This window comes from Pundamilia nyererei, unplaced genomic scaffold (genome assembly GCF_000239375.1).
Source record: "Pundamilia nyererei isolate P.nyererei 1_Seehausen unplaced genomic scaffold, PunNye1.0 scaffold00100, whole genome shotgun sequence".
Lineage (NCBI taxonomy): Eukaryota > Metazoa > Chordata > Actinopteri > Cichliformes > Cichlidae > Pundamilia > Pundamilia nyererei.
This window is the reverse complement of record NW_005187501.1, coordinates 1,239,917-1,257,690: the sequence shown is the minus strand read 5'-3', so window position 1 is coordinate 1,257,690 and position 17,774 is coordinate 1,239,917. Positions and strand designations below refer to the sequence as shown.

Below are 17,774 nucleotides of genomic sequence, written 5' to 3'. Positions count from 1 at the left end.
AAAAAAAAATCACAAACAACATATGCTAATGCAAGACGACTGAGCCCCCCCAACTCTCCTGATAACTTCTGTCTATCCCCAGAATTGAGAAAGCCTGGAGGGAATGAATAAAATCAGGAGTCATAGATCTTCTGGCCAGCTCTGGGTCACGGTTAGAGAGCTAAATAAAACTGATGCATGAGGACTTCAGCAAAAATTAGATGCAGCTATAGGCTGCAGTCAATTTGTTTGAAGTGTTTGCCGGCTTGACCCAGACCCCATTATTGGAGTTATAATTCAGCTATGACTTTTAGATGCACGTCTGGATAAATATCTGAATTAATCCCTCCCTATTTTGTGAAGACATAAGAGAAGGTTAATAAGAATCAAGTGCTACTCCTGCATCACACTGGCTACAATCAAACATGAAAGAAACCCAGTTTTAATCCTGATCAATGATTTTAATGCGATACCTCAGGCCGATCAATAATAAATTTAAAATTTTAATAATAAACTTAATGGAAGACAAGCAAACATGTACTGTTTGTGGTTTTAAAGGAGCTTTTTAAAACAGGCTCTTGAAGTTGATACAGATGACTTTCTAAAAAGCAGCTTTTTTAAATCCATAATTGATTGTGTAATGGTTAAATGAATTAATGCGCTGTACTTCTCATGTGGCAGGATGGATATCAGCTCTAGTTATCCAGGCTTGTGCTCCAGGCCGATGAACACAAAGTCCTGCAGCCAATCACATGCAGGAGTATTGAAGGAGCTGCACTTTGAAGTATCTTGCACTCCTTTCCTGCCTAATGATACCCTGTATATTAGCCCATTGTATGGTGGTGTGAGGTATATCCCATCTCCCTGTCAGCCTTCCTCAGCTCCACAGGGAAAGCCTGACATTTTGTTATACGTTTTTTTTTTTTTTTTCTCCCATTTCTCTTGTCCTTTCAGTTGAGAGGAAGTTAAGATTGCAAAACTTTTTGCTTTGGTCTGTTTATCCAGTATTCACTTTATATTTGTTCTGCTCTCGGTTACTTGCGCTATATTTTTTTTGCCAGGATTCTCCCTGAGGTTAAAACTGAGCTTTATTACTGTTGCAAGAAAATCTGAAATAAGAACAAATTGACTTCTCATATTTTTCATCTAGTTATATGTTACTCCGAACTCCCCGAGCACCCTTGATCTCAAAATAATTATCTAAGTGGGGGAGTGAAATGTGGGTGGGGTGGAGAAGAAAAGAAATAACGGGAAGAACAGATGATACAGCTCCCCCAAAATGTTGTGCGCTAATCCTGGTGGAAGAAAAAAAAAAGAGATCAAATTCTATTAACCAGCTTTTATTCTCTTTGGCTAGATAAGTGAAAATAGCCCTGGGGTCTTATCTGCGTGTGCTTGGCACAATTTCTGAAAAGGCTAAAAGAATGAGGAAAAGTCACGAGGTAATTTTAGATATTTTCTTCATTAAAACTTAGCGTGTCTGTCGGTTTAGAGAACACAGACTGCAGTCAAGTCTACCATCTTTCATTTCTAAGGTTTTATGCATAACAACGTAAAATAAAAACACAACAAAACCAGGTTTAAATTAGACATAAGATGAACAACAACACATGATAAATGGCTGTGTCATTTTTTAAGCTACGCAAAATGCAGAAGCAGTGAGGAAAAAGTACACCCTATGATTCAGCAGCTTGGCGAACCACCTTTAGTAGCAATAAGCTGCTGTTCCTGTATGACTTTATCAGTCTCTCACGTCGCTGTGGATGAATATTGGCCCACAATTCTTTAAAACGTGGCTTCAGTTCAGGTTTGCAGGCATTTATTTCTGCACAGCTCTCTTAAGCTCCTACAGCACTTCAGTCAAGTTGAGGTCTGGACTTTGAATGTGGCCATTGCAACACCTTAAATCTTTTCTTTTACAGCCAGTCTGTTGTAGATTTGCAAACCCTTTGGTTTGCATAATTATCCTGCTGCTTTAGCTGTCAAACAAATGGTAAACAGAAGAGTTCATGATCAACTCAATGACTGTGGCTGCCAAACAAGCCTGAATCCTGATGTGCTGTTTGCTTTTCCAGATGTGGTGATGCGTATTATGGCAAACATCTCCACTTTGGTTTTGACTATCCAAAGGACATTGTTTCAAATGTTTTGTTGTTTGTTCACATTAAACTTTGTAAACCTAAGCCATATTCTTTTTAGAGACAAGAGGCTTTCTCCTTCTAAACAAAGCATATTTGGTCAGTCTTTTTCTAATTATACTGTCATAACCGTCAACATTTCACATGCTAACTGAGGTCTGTAGAGTCAGAATTGTTGCTGTTGGGTCGCACAGCGTGCAGTGTTGCACACTCTGATCTTTGGGTGAATTTGCTGACATACACACTCCTTTCTCTCTGTAAAATGATGGACTTGAAATTGTCTGTAAATGGCCTGTTAACGCTTCCTAGATTGACGGGCAGCAGCAATTGCATCTCTAAGATCATTACTGATGTCTTTTCTCCTTGGTATCATGTTAACAGACAGTCGAATGCTCCAAACAAGCAAAATCTCAAAACTTCTGCTTCTATAGAGACGCTCGGGCTTGCTGATGATCACTGAATCAAGTGCATTTAAATAGCAGCATCTGGCTGCTACTTACCCTCTTAATTCCTCAGGAATCAGCGAGAAGTTTTTCACCCACTGCTTCTGCGTTGTGGTTTAGGTTTTGTTAAATTGTTTGTCAGGTTTTATTGTTCATCTGACGCTGTATTTACCTGATTTTAAGACTGGTTGATTTTTTTTTTTTTATTGTGTCCTAATACTAAAACCTTAGAACTGAACTGGTGTACTTATCTTTTACGTATAGAAGATGGATGTTACATTTGGGTTTCAGAAGCAGCACCAAACAGAAATTGCCTTAACGCTGCATTTTTTTCTAATGAGTAACAGAGGTCAACTCCTTTGGATTCAGAAGAAAGTCTGATTATATAGAAGTCCATGGAAAAAATACCTCACTGCTGATGTAATTTATAACCTCAGTAAACACGCATTAAAGCTTTCAGTCTCTTGCCTTATTTAGCGCAATGTGATGTTCATGATGTAAAATACAGTTTCATTTAGAGTGAAATAGACAAGAAAGCAGAGTGTGCTTTACCACATGGCCATCTGTTGTCCGTGACATCCATTTTGCAATGTGGCGCCAGCCAAAATGCTAAACTGTTTCCTAATAATTCTTATCCTGACACTGATTTATTTTTTTTAATATTGCTTACTAATGTAAAAATACACACACACACACACACACACACACACTGTCCTCAGCACATATGTTATCTGACATGGACTGCTGTCGCGGCTTGGGACAGAAGTCTAGTTAATAAGCATAAAAACCATCCATCCAACAAACATAATTCAGATCCCATGATGTATTTATTACACACAGCCATAGACCTTTTCCCTGAATTATTTCCACCAGTCATTGAATTAAAGATCATATAGGCATGAGGCATGTGTGAGTGTGTGCGCGTTGGTATGTGTCCTCTCCTCTGAGAAGCTGCAGTTGCCCTATCACGCAAGCTGCTAACTCAATAATACACCAAGATGACAACAATCAATCAAGGATAGAAAGGCCTTTGCCCACCCCCAAACACACACACACTTACACAAAAGCTATATAGCACAATTAGCCCACAATTCAAAGGGAGTGGGTTACTGGAGAGTGGGGTGGAATTTGATCAAAAGATACCAATGCTCTTCCAGGAATATTGAGCCGGCTACATAACGGCCCGTAAAAGCCTCCCACTGACCTCTCGCAAGCACAAATGACTCCCTCTTGGGTGACGGAAACTCTTAGTGTGCATTTTGGTTTTGGGTGTGTATATGTGGAGAAGCATGTTGGCCACACATACCACTCCTCCCACTATAAATAACTGCCAATTATGGGATGGGTACGGCAGCAGGATGCAACAAGCACTCCTCACACTTCTACTACTGTCCATTCTGAGTTCTCTCTCTTCTCTGCTTTTTAATATCTATTTAAAGCTGTCAATTACATGGCCATGCAATACCAAATTAGGAACACAGACCTCAGTGCTGCTGCTTCTCTCACTTAGCTGGTAAATATACTCAGTCTCTAGAGGTCTGCATACATGAGCAAACACAAACAGAGCAATAAAGAACACAGACCGACATTATAGACCCCATTTTCTCCAATATGAAACTAGTGAATATCAAATCCAAAAGACATTTCAATCACCGCCACCTTTTAAATGTGCCACAACAGAAGGAAAGAAGGAAGCAAGCCACACATAAGAGTGATGTGGGGGATCAGAGTGAACCTGTCTGAGGGAGAAAAAAACGTTTGATCTGCATCGTTTGAGAGCTAATTAAGACGCGTATGTGTGCTCAAGATAAGTGGCTGAAATGAATGAAAGGCAGCGTGCTTTGACTGCGCATCCAACCGGGGTTTCAGACAGAGACCGAAACATGTGTCGCGCCGTCTTGGCAGTTGTTTATGATTATTAACTCAAACCGTGTTGCCGTGAGTTCGAGATATCCAGAAAGTAGGGCAGATTTCTGGTGAGGTGTTAGGTGTGATTTCCACCCCGAGCTAGAAGATAGAGGTGACTGCTGACCCTCTCATTTCCACAGCTTCCCACCTTAGCCTGCAGATACCAGAGATCACATCAGTGTTTCTCTTTCTGTTTGTCCTCAGTGAAATGTCCTCTAATAACATGTTACTAGATGTGTCATCAGGATAGGTGTGTGTGTGCGTGTACGTGTGTCCATTCTTTATGACTTTAGGCTGCATGAGTCAGACTCCTCTGTGTTCAAGCGTATAACTCTGACTCACACTGTCAGGCTGAAGGACAACACTGAGGCGAGCCAGGAGATATGAGGGGTAAATTAAAGACAACTCCTACTTATTCGGCCATCTCCCGTTTTCTTATCTCATTGGCTTTAATGGTTGATTTTACTTACATAAAAACACACGACTCAGTGAGAGCAAGCCAGATAAAATGAGACTCACAGGGCCAATTTGTATGTAATATTCAAACAGGCACTAATGTTTCACGTGTGTCTTGCCCTCTAACTGGCACTATCCTGCCTGCTGGAAGTTACTGGGAATAGAGACAAAGTCAGTGCAAAGCATGGCAGACTATTAAAAAAATCTAGTCCAGATTCATGCTTGTCTCTTCTAATTTTTTGACTTTTCCACACCTAATAACTGAAATATGAGTTCCTGCATGGCCCCGTTAAAGGGGTTGCCAATTTAGGTATTGAAATACCCCTGAGGGGATGCTAGTCTAAGGGGTCTGGACGAGACAGCAAATTAGAAAACTTTTCTGCAGCACATTTTATCCGAAATGTCATTTTCATGTATTATTATTTTTTTCTTGTGAATTTCTGGAAGAACTGAGAGACAGGTGGATCAGAGAAACAGGAAATCACCCTTTCCATTTGGATTAGGACAATCCTTAAACACGTTTTTCACAGGTTCACTCAGTCCTGAATAACAAACGAAACAGACCAGGTTTAGAGTCAAACGAACATCATCTTGGGTCTGTGTGTCAATATGCAAATGAACCTCAGTGATTCCAAGAAGACACCGTGCTTAAATGAAGTGCGACCAAACTGCTGTTACTAGAGGTAACTACTAAAATGCTTTACTCTGAGACTAAATAAGGAGCAGGACAGTAACAGGGACAAACCATGAATCAGAGGCTGGCTGTCATATCTTTTCTTTTTTTGCTCTGACTTGTCTTTTATTCTGTGACTCCCAGCAGGCACTAAAGTACTTCTCAAAAACTTTCTACAATCCAATTTTTCACCTCTTGCCTGGGTAAAGTTATTATACTCTGGTGGCTGCCTGGTCCTTGTGTAGCAGTGTAACTAATGGTGCCAATCTCAGTATGTGTGTGGTGGTGGTGGTGTGTATGCGTGTGTGTGTGTGGCTTTGATTGGGCACATGGAGAGTTGGACAGATAGATAGCCCTTGGTCGTGCCTAGTCTAGCAGAGCTGAGACAGGGATTAAGAGGTAGGGTGCCTTCATAAGCCACTTTCTTCTTCACTGTTTGAAATATGGCCTGCACAATGAAACACAGAGAAGCTAGTGCCTTTAAATATCAATTGCTTAAGTGGCAGTGCTAAAGAGAGGGGAAGAGAGGTGCTCGGGGCATCTCTTTTTTGAAGAAGAAGAAGCTATTTCAAGTATATAAAAAATAATCAACCTTATTTAAGATGAAATATGTAAAACCGTAAGTGTTCCTACTACTAATAACATGCTAATCTGTCAGTGCTACTGGGAGCACGTAAATCTGCCCCTCCTGAAAGAAATGTGACAAAAGCCAGCGCTTTGAACTAACTCTCTCTCTGAACTGTGACAAACCACTTTAAACTTTTTGGATTCTGCCCTGTGTTGTTGTGCTCGCTCTCTCATGTGTTTGCTTTAGGATCAGGTTTTAAACATCTTCTGGACTGGAGGCAACAACCAGCTCAGGTAATTGAGCTTAATCAGTTCAAGTGAATCAAGCTTACTTCATTGCATACGTTCACGCTGAGACTCAGAGTTCTTAGCCTGTCTGTCCACTGACCTCATTACGGGTAAAAGTTGTCCCACTTCCATTTCTCCATCTGCTACGAAGTTTCTTCACCCTGTACTTCTTTTATTTTGAGTTTGCTGTACTTTGCTTAAAAATTATTACATCCACTCTCAGAAATCTTTTAGATGGACGTTAAACATGATTTTGATGAGAGAGCAGTCAATCTATAATGTATTTAAATCAGTGTTTGCGCAGCAGACATACAAGACATACTGTCTCAACGAAAAAGCAACAACTGTGAGAGACTATCATCAATAGGCATGGAAGATCAGTTTTCTGCATACCTTTATTTCTCTTGGCTTCTCTGGTTTTGAAGTGGGCAGGAATGTGAAGCTGCAATGTTAAAATCACCTACCTAATCTTTGGAAATTTCATGGTGATTACTACTGAAGCCCCAGAGCCTAAAGAAACAGTATTCAGGACATTCCTAAAAATAATTTCCTCAGAACTTAACTAAGACCTTGGTCCCCGTGGTGGAAATGTACTGAGCCCATCCAAAGGTTCTTGGCAAATCTTTAGTTACAAGTAAGGTAATATTTTTATAGTTAACCTTTAATGCATGCAGTCTTAGAGAATGGAATAATACACCTGGAAAAAATTGGCCAGCACTGAGAGGAATTAGCACATGTTCGTCATGAAGCTGACTCGGTGATTAACACTGAGAAATAACCCAAATGTGTACACTGTGACACCAGAAAGCCTTCTCGTTTCTGGTAAATGGCTGTCTTGCTCAATATCTCTTCCTCTTTCTCCTACTTCAGATAACATTTTTAAGCTAATCAGGGACAGTAATGCTCACATTATTGAAGGTTAAACGAGACTTTACTGCATCATCTTTCAGGTAAATGTAGCAGCTCTTATGAGTTTAGCCTCAGACCAGAGGTTTAATGTAAGTTTAGTGGGTATGTGTGCTTTTCTTGAAAAAAATGACAGCAGACTGAATTTTACTTCATCTCCAAAAGAAATAAATTATATCAGGTCACGTTAAAAAAAAGGTTCATGTGCAAAAAATATAAAGTAACAACATCTTCTAGGGAGATGATGGAAGAAAAGCACTACAAGAATAAAGTGGTGATTAAAACCCAAACACATCAACCATAGATGGGATGGAAGAAAAAGTTAAGAATGGGAGCAGCTTAAACCAGCCAATCGTCTCCGCTCTTCTGCTTCATCATGTCCCAGATTTAACAAAGAGCTGTTTAGGTTTCGCCCCAGTTAACAAGTAGGCAATTTAGCAGCGACAGAGGAAATTCTCATCAAAAATATGCAGTCAAGAACAGCAAACAGCTGTCAGCAGTTTGCACCCTCCAGCTCTGCTTTCCATAATTGAGTCAGTAATGTTGCTCTTTTCATCATAATACCATCACTCGTAATCTTTCATCCACCGTGGAGGAAGTTACGCTGCGTGCATCCGTGCTGTCCGACCATTTGATCACAAAACACAATTAGAGCAAAAACATCCGTGAAGTCATCAGCTGCTTGTAAAACAAGGACAGGCTGCCAAAAACTGTGGGGGGGAATTTGAGTGGGATGAATATGCATTGCAGCCATTCAATTGAGTATGATCTGTCAAGATAGTCATCCCAGCTGTGGTGCTCCCCAAGCAATTTATTCGATGCCACACTATAACAAATGACACCACTGGAACCACTGGAATGGAAAGAGAGAAATGGGCTTGCAAATAGTTCTAGTTCTATCTCCATTATAGCTTAATATTGCAATATCATTGATGTGGAACACACACACACACACAGGCACACTGGCACAAGCCTCTGCATGGATGGGCATATGTGCACGGTCACATTTTCCCAGTCCACGGCTTTCTCTCTAAGAACATAATTAATGGTCTAGTAAATTGAAGACATTAAAATTGCGAATAGTTGTAAAAAGGGCAACAAGGGACAAAGGAGATGGGTTTTTTGACAAACACTCATATTATTATAAACTCACATCCATGAGCAATATCGTGACGGTGAAGGTCATCACCTAGCTGCTTTAATCTGTTAAACATCTCATCACGGACAGAGGTATATTATAAACACATTCCAGTCAGGACCGTTCTTTTTTTTTTAGTCCGAATCAGGGTGGCGGGTGGAGGACTAAGACAGCTGTCACAGGGTGAGAGGTACACCCTGGAGGGTTAGGGTCACAGAAACTCACACCTACAGTCAATTCAGAATCATGCATGGGTGTTTTGGAACTATGAGGAAGCCGGAGTACCCAGAGAGAACCACTGCAGACACAGAAAAGCCTCAGTCTGGTCTTGACCCAGGACCTTCTTATGAGGCAACAGTGCTAACCAATGCATAACCATGCCCGCTCCAGTCAGGGCTACTATATTCAAAAGAAGGCCATCTGCACTGGTAGCATGGTTATGTACTGGGACCTCCTCATCTTCACATGTGGGGACACGCAACACTGACCCATTAAAAAAAAAAAAAAAACTGAGAAAGCATCAGTAACTGGTGACACAACAGCATGAAGAGGAGATTGAGGTGGACTGCAAAGCGGCTTGCAGAAGCAGCGGTAGGCAATTTAAAGTAATATTCCCTGTAATATGTTAGGCTTTGTCGGTTGAAGGCTATCAGACAAGCCATCGGCTGACGGTTGGCTTGAGATCAGCTGATTCTTGCTCTCAGATAAAGTTTGTGAACAAACCAGGTGGGTCATACTGATTCGAATGTTGGATTTCAGACATTTTTGCGGTACGTTTAGAGGATACATACTGCATGTAAGTAAGGTTATCTTTAGAGTGACAGCTGCCCTGACAAAAGGATGTGAGCCATCATCGTTGCAGTCTAACGCCCAGAGGTTGTCTACTAACACTCATCTCCCTTCTCAGCATGCTAACTCAGATTTGCATCATACATTACCAAGCTTCCTTTTGACAAGCTGGCTTTCATTACCTGCAGGCTCCTCAGCATCTTATTGTATAAGTAAAGGTTTCCCTGGTAACAGCGCACCAGAAAGAGGGCCGGAGAATGAAAGAAAATGAAAGAGAGGGGAAGGGGAAAGTGAAATGTAGAGATCTCAGGTCTCGAGGGTCATGCTCATAATTGGTCTAGGGTGAGAGGTTGAACTACCACAACCGCCCCTCTTTTGACTCCCTGCTTCTCTCCCTCTTTCTATCTGTATGTCTTCCAAATCTCCAGTGACTGTTGCCCCACTGATAAATTAGATGGTAATCAATAATGCAAACATATTCCAACCTGCCCGCGATCCCAGCAGGGGGAGAAAAGAAAACCGGGTGGGTAGAGGGGTGGAGGATACAAAAAGAGGGAAAGAAGATCGCGCAGAGCCTTATTGTCTTTCCACAAAGGATACATGCTAAAGACATTCATTACAGATTCAAGCAGTGCTTCCCATCCCCGAGTACCCAGGTTACATTAAGCTCTAAGGTGAGATGATGACACATTGGAGCTCCAGAAGTCAGCGATGTGACTGTGAATTTATTACGGAGTCACCTTGTCTTGGTGTCTCATTGTAAGCTGTTGTTTAATCAACTTTCCAGCTCAGGTCAGGCATGACCTGTCAGAAACTGCTCTTCTGTGGATGAGGGTTGTTCAGGAATAGCAATCAACAGAGCACCTGGGTCAAGACCACAATCAGCATTGAACACTGGGGGTCTATTTGACAGCACAAGCACAGCACTTACGCACATACACCTACGGTACCTAATTACGGTGAACCGCATGACCTTCAAAACGAAAAGAATATGGGCCCATAGACAATATAAGATGAGGTTAAGACCTTCATTTCTGAGATTATCTGAACTAATGGAGCTCTGTGAGCTATAGTCATTTACTGTCAGACCTTTGAGCTCCCCGTTTCACACACAGCAATTTTTGAAAGGAAATAGGCTTCTGCATGTGAACTTTCTTTTAGAAAAATGCTTTTTTCTATTTAGCTAATGCAGTTTGAAGAGCAATTTGTAATGCAGAAAGAATTAATCAATTATAATAGGTTGGGCAGGCTGTTACATTATTATTTTTAAATACATTTAAAAATAATAATGTAATAAATGTATTATTAAGGCCTCATAGTGTGTTCAACTGACTCCAGATTAGTTTGATTTATTAGTTTATAAAACAGGAAGAACACTTAACTACAGTATAGAACAATTCTACATCGGTTGTCCCTGGTCCGTTAGCTGATAGGTGCTGCTCTAGGATTTAACAGGAAATTGTAACCCTCCCCCCAGTCCACTTCTTGCAAATCTGTTAATCAGCTTGTATAAACTGTATGATACAAGTAGCAATTCTTCTAAGACCAAAGCACACATCGGGACAGATCCAAAGCTACAGTACTGGACAAATGTCTTTAGCAATTCCTCATTTCTTTATGTTTTGCTGGGAAATAATTGCAGCAATTTGTGGACACATGCAAACATATATGGAAATACACTATGACAATATATAGAATTTATGTAAGTAGACTTCAGGAACAATTCTGAAATCTTGTAGAAGGACATTCATAGCTGTTCTTTGGATGTTGGATGTTCTCTTCCTAACAAGATGATTGCACACTGCTTCAATAATGCTGAGCTCCTGGCTCTGGTGAGGCTAATCCATGACAGATAGAGTTCAATTGTGTGTTTTTCTGCATTAGCGGTGTGTTTGGTATCATTGCCATACTGAAAAATGGAAGTAGTTGCCAAACAGATGCCTTCCAGATGGTATTGCATGGTGGAACAAAAACAAAGTAGTATTTGGCATACCTTAGCATCTTCTACCCAATTCCCTTCCATAAGAATAATCACTTGATCTACTGAAAATCCAGTTGCATCTTTCAGATTCTGTGTCAGCTCTTTGCTGGATTACCTACAGCATAACCTGATGTGCACCTCCCCAGAAATGTAACTACATGTAGGGCTGACGAAGCCTGCAACTGTTGAAACTGGCCTATACAGTACTGTCAATTACTCTTATGCATTTCTAGAAACTTTTTTTGTTGAATTTTGTAAATTTATCAGTGAGAGAGTAACAATTATCATCTCAATGTAAGAAAAAAATTAATGCTGCATCAACCAAAAGGACTCACAAATGACAGCAAATTCATGGAGGGACATTGCTGAAACCATTGGAGTGGATGTGAGAGAATTTACAAAGAAGTGGAAAAACTCAGGGGCAAAAAGATTTACCCCCTAAAGATTTAAACAGTTTATACAAGCTCATTACCAGATTTGCAAGAAGTGGACTGGGGGCAGGGATGCATTTCCCTGTTAAGCTTAAGGCAGAGCATGATCACTTATATTGTTTTCAACATCTAACTGCCAGGGGACAGCAGATGTAAATTTGCTATATACTGTAGTAAAGTACTTGAAAAAATGACAATGACTTCAGTTCTGAAGAAGCTTATCGCATGAGAGGTGCAACGTCTTTGAGAAACTTAAAGTCCAGTCACTTTTCTGTCCAAGCTCCTTAGATTACTATGAGATTACTATGACTGACTGAGAGTGTACACAGACCGACCCAAGAAGTCATTTTGCTATTGGTATTCAGTGAATACACAGAGTTTGCGAGGAGTCTAACATACACTGACAACACATTTTGTTTTTGCATGGATAATTCAAGTACGGGTGCTGCCTTAGTCCTCCACCATCTGTGCAAGCCAAAACAAATAGTAAAAAATGTGCTCGTGCCCACAGTGATATAAATCACAGTCCAGAGAAGCTTTATAAAACATAATAGGAGCACCAGAGAGGTGAAGACAATGAGAACGGAGTGGAGCGATAAAGAGCTACGACCATTCATTTTATTCCTGCCGGCCTATCTCCTCCATCAACCTGGCAATGTCAAAGAAATGCAGTTTATTATCACTGATCAGACAGCTACGACTCCAGGTTCACTCAGGCACTCTGTAAAGAAGTTACACACAAATGCACTTAGCAAAACCCACTGAGCAGATGTCCGAGGCATCTGTAACTGGGAAAATTAAAATATTCTAGCACTTGCTCTCATATTTCTGTAGTAAATAGCTTTCAAAACATCACGCCACCAGTAAATTTGCAAGGCACGGAAGGATTACACAGCAGCAGTAACCCTCACACCCTGGTTTGCTGGTCTGACAGCATATAGTGTTTTATTGCCACACAATTTGCTCCAGCTGCAGTAATTATTCTTAATTATAGCTGTGCGACACATCAATATCAAAGCTACAGGCCAAGACCTTCCATGTGTTGTGTGCCCGCTAGCACACACAGATTAGTGAGGAGAGAGAGACAGTATGTTAAAGGCATCCAGCATGTCTGAGATCATGAATATTCAGCAGGAAATTTGAATGTTGGTGCCTCCATAAAGCAAATGAGTTAGCAGAGGAAACTGGGGAGAAACACAACCTAAATCCTTTGTAATATGTAGAAGATGACGTGAAGCTTGCCAAGGGATGATGTTGCGCCTTTAGAGATAACACTCTTCAGGACGAGGCGCTCTGTTTTTCTGCTAAAAAACTTTCTTGGAAGTACTTTGGTTGAACTCGCTTTTCTTCTCTGAAGCTTTCTCTACCGAGTATATTCTCCAGCTTTGTCATCAAAAGACTAGAGGAAAAGTGGGCAGTGTGATGCAAGATGTAACACACAAACACTCACACGGTGCTTGTGGGTAGTCTCCTTTAAAGGGTGAACATGAGGTAAAACTTGCAGTTCTCCTGTGCCGCTGTACCGTGGGTGACTTTTTCCTTCCTAGACACAAATTATGCAGCTACTGTGACAACAAGGACATTGTTTATTCTCCTTGCATGTGATCAAATTTAAAAAATAAATAAATACATTTTTTAAAAAAGCTTCAATTTTCTTCCTTTGCTTGCCTCGTCTCGTCAGAGGTCAAACACAGCTGCACTCGTACGAAGGCTCTAATCTTTACCCACCACTAGACCTAATAACCTATAACTCAAAGTTAAGAATGTGCAGCTGTGACTGTGTGGGTGTGTCTGCGAGACGCATCTGTCAGTGTAGCCAGACTAGTTATGTCAGGGTCAATGTTCACTTCTAAGTTCATTGCCTTTGCCCACTGTGATTGTGTGTGTGTGTGTTTGTGTGCTGGCCTGTCTGCCCTCTCCTGAAAAACCACCATGACCACTGAAAAGGCCTCCTTCATCTATCATCAAGCTCCGCTGAGCCACAATAACCATCAGCTCTATTAAGGACAACCTCCTCGTCATTGCAAGTCGCTGACATTCATATGTCTAGACTGGGTCCTGTATCTGACCAATGGAAGTGCTTTACTTCCAGGTCAAGTTAAGGTCAACACCTCAAAAACCCAACCGGTTGATAACAAAATGAGCTCCCTGGTGTCTCTGAGTACAAACAAATCGTTACACAGACGGGGCTTCCTGCCAACGCTCGCTATTCTCTGGAGCTGATCGGGGTTCTGACAACCATCCAGCACTACTGTCTGGAACAGTTAGGCTGCAAAGAGAAGAGGGAACAGAGGCGTTTTCGATCAATACGGGCTCATTATCTGTTGCCTTCTGTCCCAGAGAGATCAGTCCCAGCACTCGGCCTGTTGATGAGGAAAGCGCACCACAATTCAATTAGGGGATGGCCGAGATGCCAAAAGAGGTTTGATCAAAGCACTCTGCCAGGCTAATTAGCACACAGCGGTTCACAAGGGCTTTTTTTTTTTTTTTTACATCTGAGGAGCAGAGTATGTTGTTTTGTTAATGGTAGTTTTACCCCGTAATGGACTGGGAATAACCTGGCTCATTTTAAATGCATAGGTTTCAGCCAGGGGAGATTGAGGGTCCCTCTTGCTGCTCTACATACACATGTATATTCATGTGAACACATACGTAGACACACACACACTGCCTGACGACCTTTTCAAAGGTCAGGCAGGGTTTAATACAACCCCTCGCTGCAGTTTAAACGTGTCAATGTGCAGGTGTGTGTATGTGTGTGTTCCTCCAGACAGGAAGTGTCAGGTCATCCAGAAATACTGCCAGGGGAAAATAAAGCTGTTTCCAGAAGTCTTTGGGGACTTTTTAGGCAGCTAGTTGACAGCTTTATAAACCTCATAACAAATGGTCAGCCTCCTTCTCTCTAATGAGGCAAGAAGGTCCGAGGACTGTGAAGGAAAAACAGGTGTGTGGTTCAAAGTGGGCTGATAGCCTACTGTATTCGTGCGAGTGTGAGACGATTGTTTGTGTCACCAGTGAAGCGTGTCACATTTTAATCAAGAGGCAACACAAAGACCCCTGTGGCCTAATAAGCAAACTATCAAGAAAAAGTCTGAGTTCCCCGTTCTTCACACTGTGATGAGCAGGTCCGAGACACAAAAGAACAGCAAGACACTGAGCAGCAGGAAGATAGCAGGAGCTTAAACAAATATTTAGGAGCTGAAAGAGCGATTGAGCTCTTAGCAGCCTTGCAGTATTTAAAAGGTATGACCGCGAGACAACCCAGCAGCCAGAAACCTAAAAACTGGTGTAAAATGTTGGTTTTACGGCCAAAAGACTTTACAAATTAGAAGTTGTGGGCTTTGTTATTAAATCCGGATTTTTAAAGTTTGACACCAGCTGATACTTGCTTCCTTTTTGTTTTTAATGCTCCATTTTGAATTCCCTTCCGTGTGGTGCAATATATCACAACTTTCCCATTACACTCTTTGTCTTGAGACGATTTTATAGCTGTGTTTGTTTCTGAAAGTGGCATTTACGTGGGAGCTTATGGTGTGAGCAAGCTGAGTTTTAATGCCATCATAAATAACACTGTCACAGCCTGTCAGGTAAACTTCACTCGGGATAATGGCAAAGGGAAGCTAGCCTCTGAGTCAATAGGAAGCATCATCCGAGACGTATCATCAGTAAAATGTCACAGCCCACACACCACTGATCAGAAACTAAAATGTCTCAACAACCTTTTTCCTCCTCTTGTTATTAAAAATTCGCAAATTACAGCTGGTTAGAATTTCCAAAAAACACATTTCGTAGAAATTAATTTCAAAATTCACAAACTGACATATTAGCCAATGTTTTACATGAGAACTATACTACACAAATGTGAAATACATTAAGTGGCTATATGAACACTTAAGTAACACCAATACAAAGATGATGGTTAGTTAGAATGATGGTTAGTGCAGGTGGAAGATGGGACTCAATTATAATATTGTATAAATTTGCTCTGTCATATCTCTGTACAGCTGCTTAAGGCTTCTGGTGCTCCGAGAAGTTGAGTTCTTTGGACCAACAACACCACATGTTGTCTGTTACAACTCATGTCAACACAACTCTTCTTCACTAAAACACACAAGTTAAAAATCGACGATTATTCCCAGAACTACTATGTTTAAACAAACTGGATTCAGTAGACATGACGAATGAAGATTTGTTTTAAGTAGGATCCTACTTAAAGTTAAAAATAAATAAATAAATAATTTAACATGTCTTCATCAGTTTTCAGCATCCTCCAACAGAAGCCGAGCTCCTGCCCATGTAAAAACAGACACTGTATTGGAAACTAATTCCTTTGTCAAACACGCAGTGGCTTCCTCGTAGAATACAACTTCTAACAGCTAAAAAGTGCAGAAGTGTGGAACAACTCACCAGCTGTAAAGTGCAAATAAAGATGAGAGTGCATCGTCCGCTGCAGCAGCCCATTGTGTCAGCGGTGAAAACACGGTGACTCTGGGAGGGGGAAAAAGAAAAAGTCAGAGGAGCTCTCGGTGTGCCGGCAGGACTCAGTGTTGATCCAAGCACCGGCGTCCCATTCTTCTCTTCCACCCCGGTCTCTTTTACTTGAGCCCAAAACACGATAGACGAGAGTCGCTCCGGATGCTCTGGATGTGTTTGTTTGCCTCCGCTCCAGCCGCTCGGCCGCACTTGAGGTGACTGACTGGGAGGGTGGTTGCGAGCCGGTGTGTAAAAAAAAAAAAAAGAAAGAAAAAAGAAAAGAAAAAAAAGGGAGGAGGGGGTGGGAGGTGGTCGCGGTGGTGGGGTAGTAAAACCGAGGCTGAGACAGGGCTGACTGAGGGCGTCAACTGGTTTCTGACTGTGGCAGTCGATAAATTTCGCGCTTTATAAGTCGAAATATTTTAACACAGGTTAGTTTATTATCGTGGCGAATAAAACTCGGTCCCTGTTGGACTAATTAAAAAGAAATGAGCCAATTAGATTTGCAGAAATGGAGATTAATCTCATTTGGGCAGTGGAAATTGTCAAGAAGTGCACTTGTGTTTTTAGAATTTCGTATTATTTGTGAATTAATGACGCTAGAGAAACTCGGACGTATATTAGAGCGTCAGGACGGATACCAGGTTACACCGCTGCTATCTGTGAGGTTGCAGTTGATGGAGAACTGGCTCCATCTCGTGGCTGTGTGTCGACACACACCCTGGCAAGTTTCAACAAAGACCTACATCACACAAAACATAATTTTCTACTATTTGCGTCAAGGCGTCTCTTTTCATATTTAATAAACCATCGTACTGGTGCTCTTGACAGCTTCTTCACTAATAATTAAAACTATTTAAGCTCCTGTGTGTTCCTTAAATCTTAAGGGGTTCCGTTTAAAGATGTTTTTAATTCCGTGATGTAATTAGCTTAGTTTATTTACGCACAACTTCCAGTCTGTTTTCACTTTACGTGCATCTTTTGCCCCCCCAAAACCCTCTTGCCCTGCTTCCCCAGACCCTTTGTGTGAATCTCCACTTGCCTTTTAGGCAACCAGTGGTCGGTATAATTTAAAAGAGAGAGGATCTTAGCAGCAAGTCTCTCAGTCTACCTCTCCCTCTGCAGGAGCGCACGAAGGCAGGTCCCACCTCTCCCCTCACTAGCTTCTTAAATCTTTTACGTGTCTGCAGGCTCTGAGTGAGGGAACACTTCACATCTCATTTCATCACACACTCCCGCGCTCTTTCCCTTTAAAGTACTGTTCCTCTCCTCTCTCCTCCTCCGTGCGCCGCCCTGCCCTCTTGCGTCCAGCCGGCCCAGGAGGAGCTCCTCCCTCCCATCGCCAAAAATAACCTCAGGGTATTTGAGGAAGCCGACGAGCAGGCACGAATCAGGCATGGAAAAAAGAAAAAAGAAAAGAAAAGAAAAACTGAAAAGCTGAAACCCGAGTAAACGTTCTGGCAATCCACCTGCCCCTGTTTCCCAATAGAGTGATGACTTACAGTTTGCGTATGCTCCGGTACTTTTATTTCAGAGAGATAAGCAATGGCGCATCGTGTTACATAATCCCAGCAGGTGAGCATTTACTACATGTTGTACAGCTG

At 41.6% G+C, this 17,774-nt stretch overlaps 1 protein-coding gene across 2 annotated transcripts in view; it reads right to left on the bottom strand.

The window, feature by feature from the left end:
* Nucleotides 1-16,442, bottom strand: part of nkain4 (sodium/potassium transporting ATPase interacting 4) — a 53,661-nt gene extending 37,219 nt beyond the window's left edge. For both annotated transcript variants that reach the window (XM_005740457.1, XM_005740458.1), the window contains exon 1: nucleotides 16,105-16,442. In XM_005740457.1, coding sequence (XP_005740514.1) covers nucleotides 16,105-16,158 — 54 coding nt within the window. In that variant the 5' untranslated portion in view covers nucleotides 16,159-16,442. The remainder of the gene's footprint in view (nucleotides 1-16,104) is intronic.
* Between the last annotated feature and the right edge of the window lie 1,332 nt (nucleotides 16,443-17,774).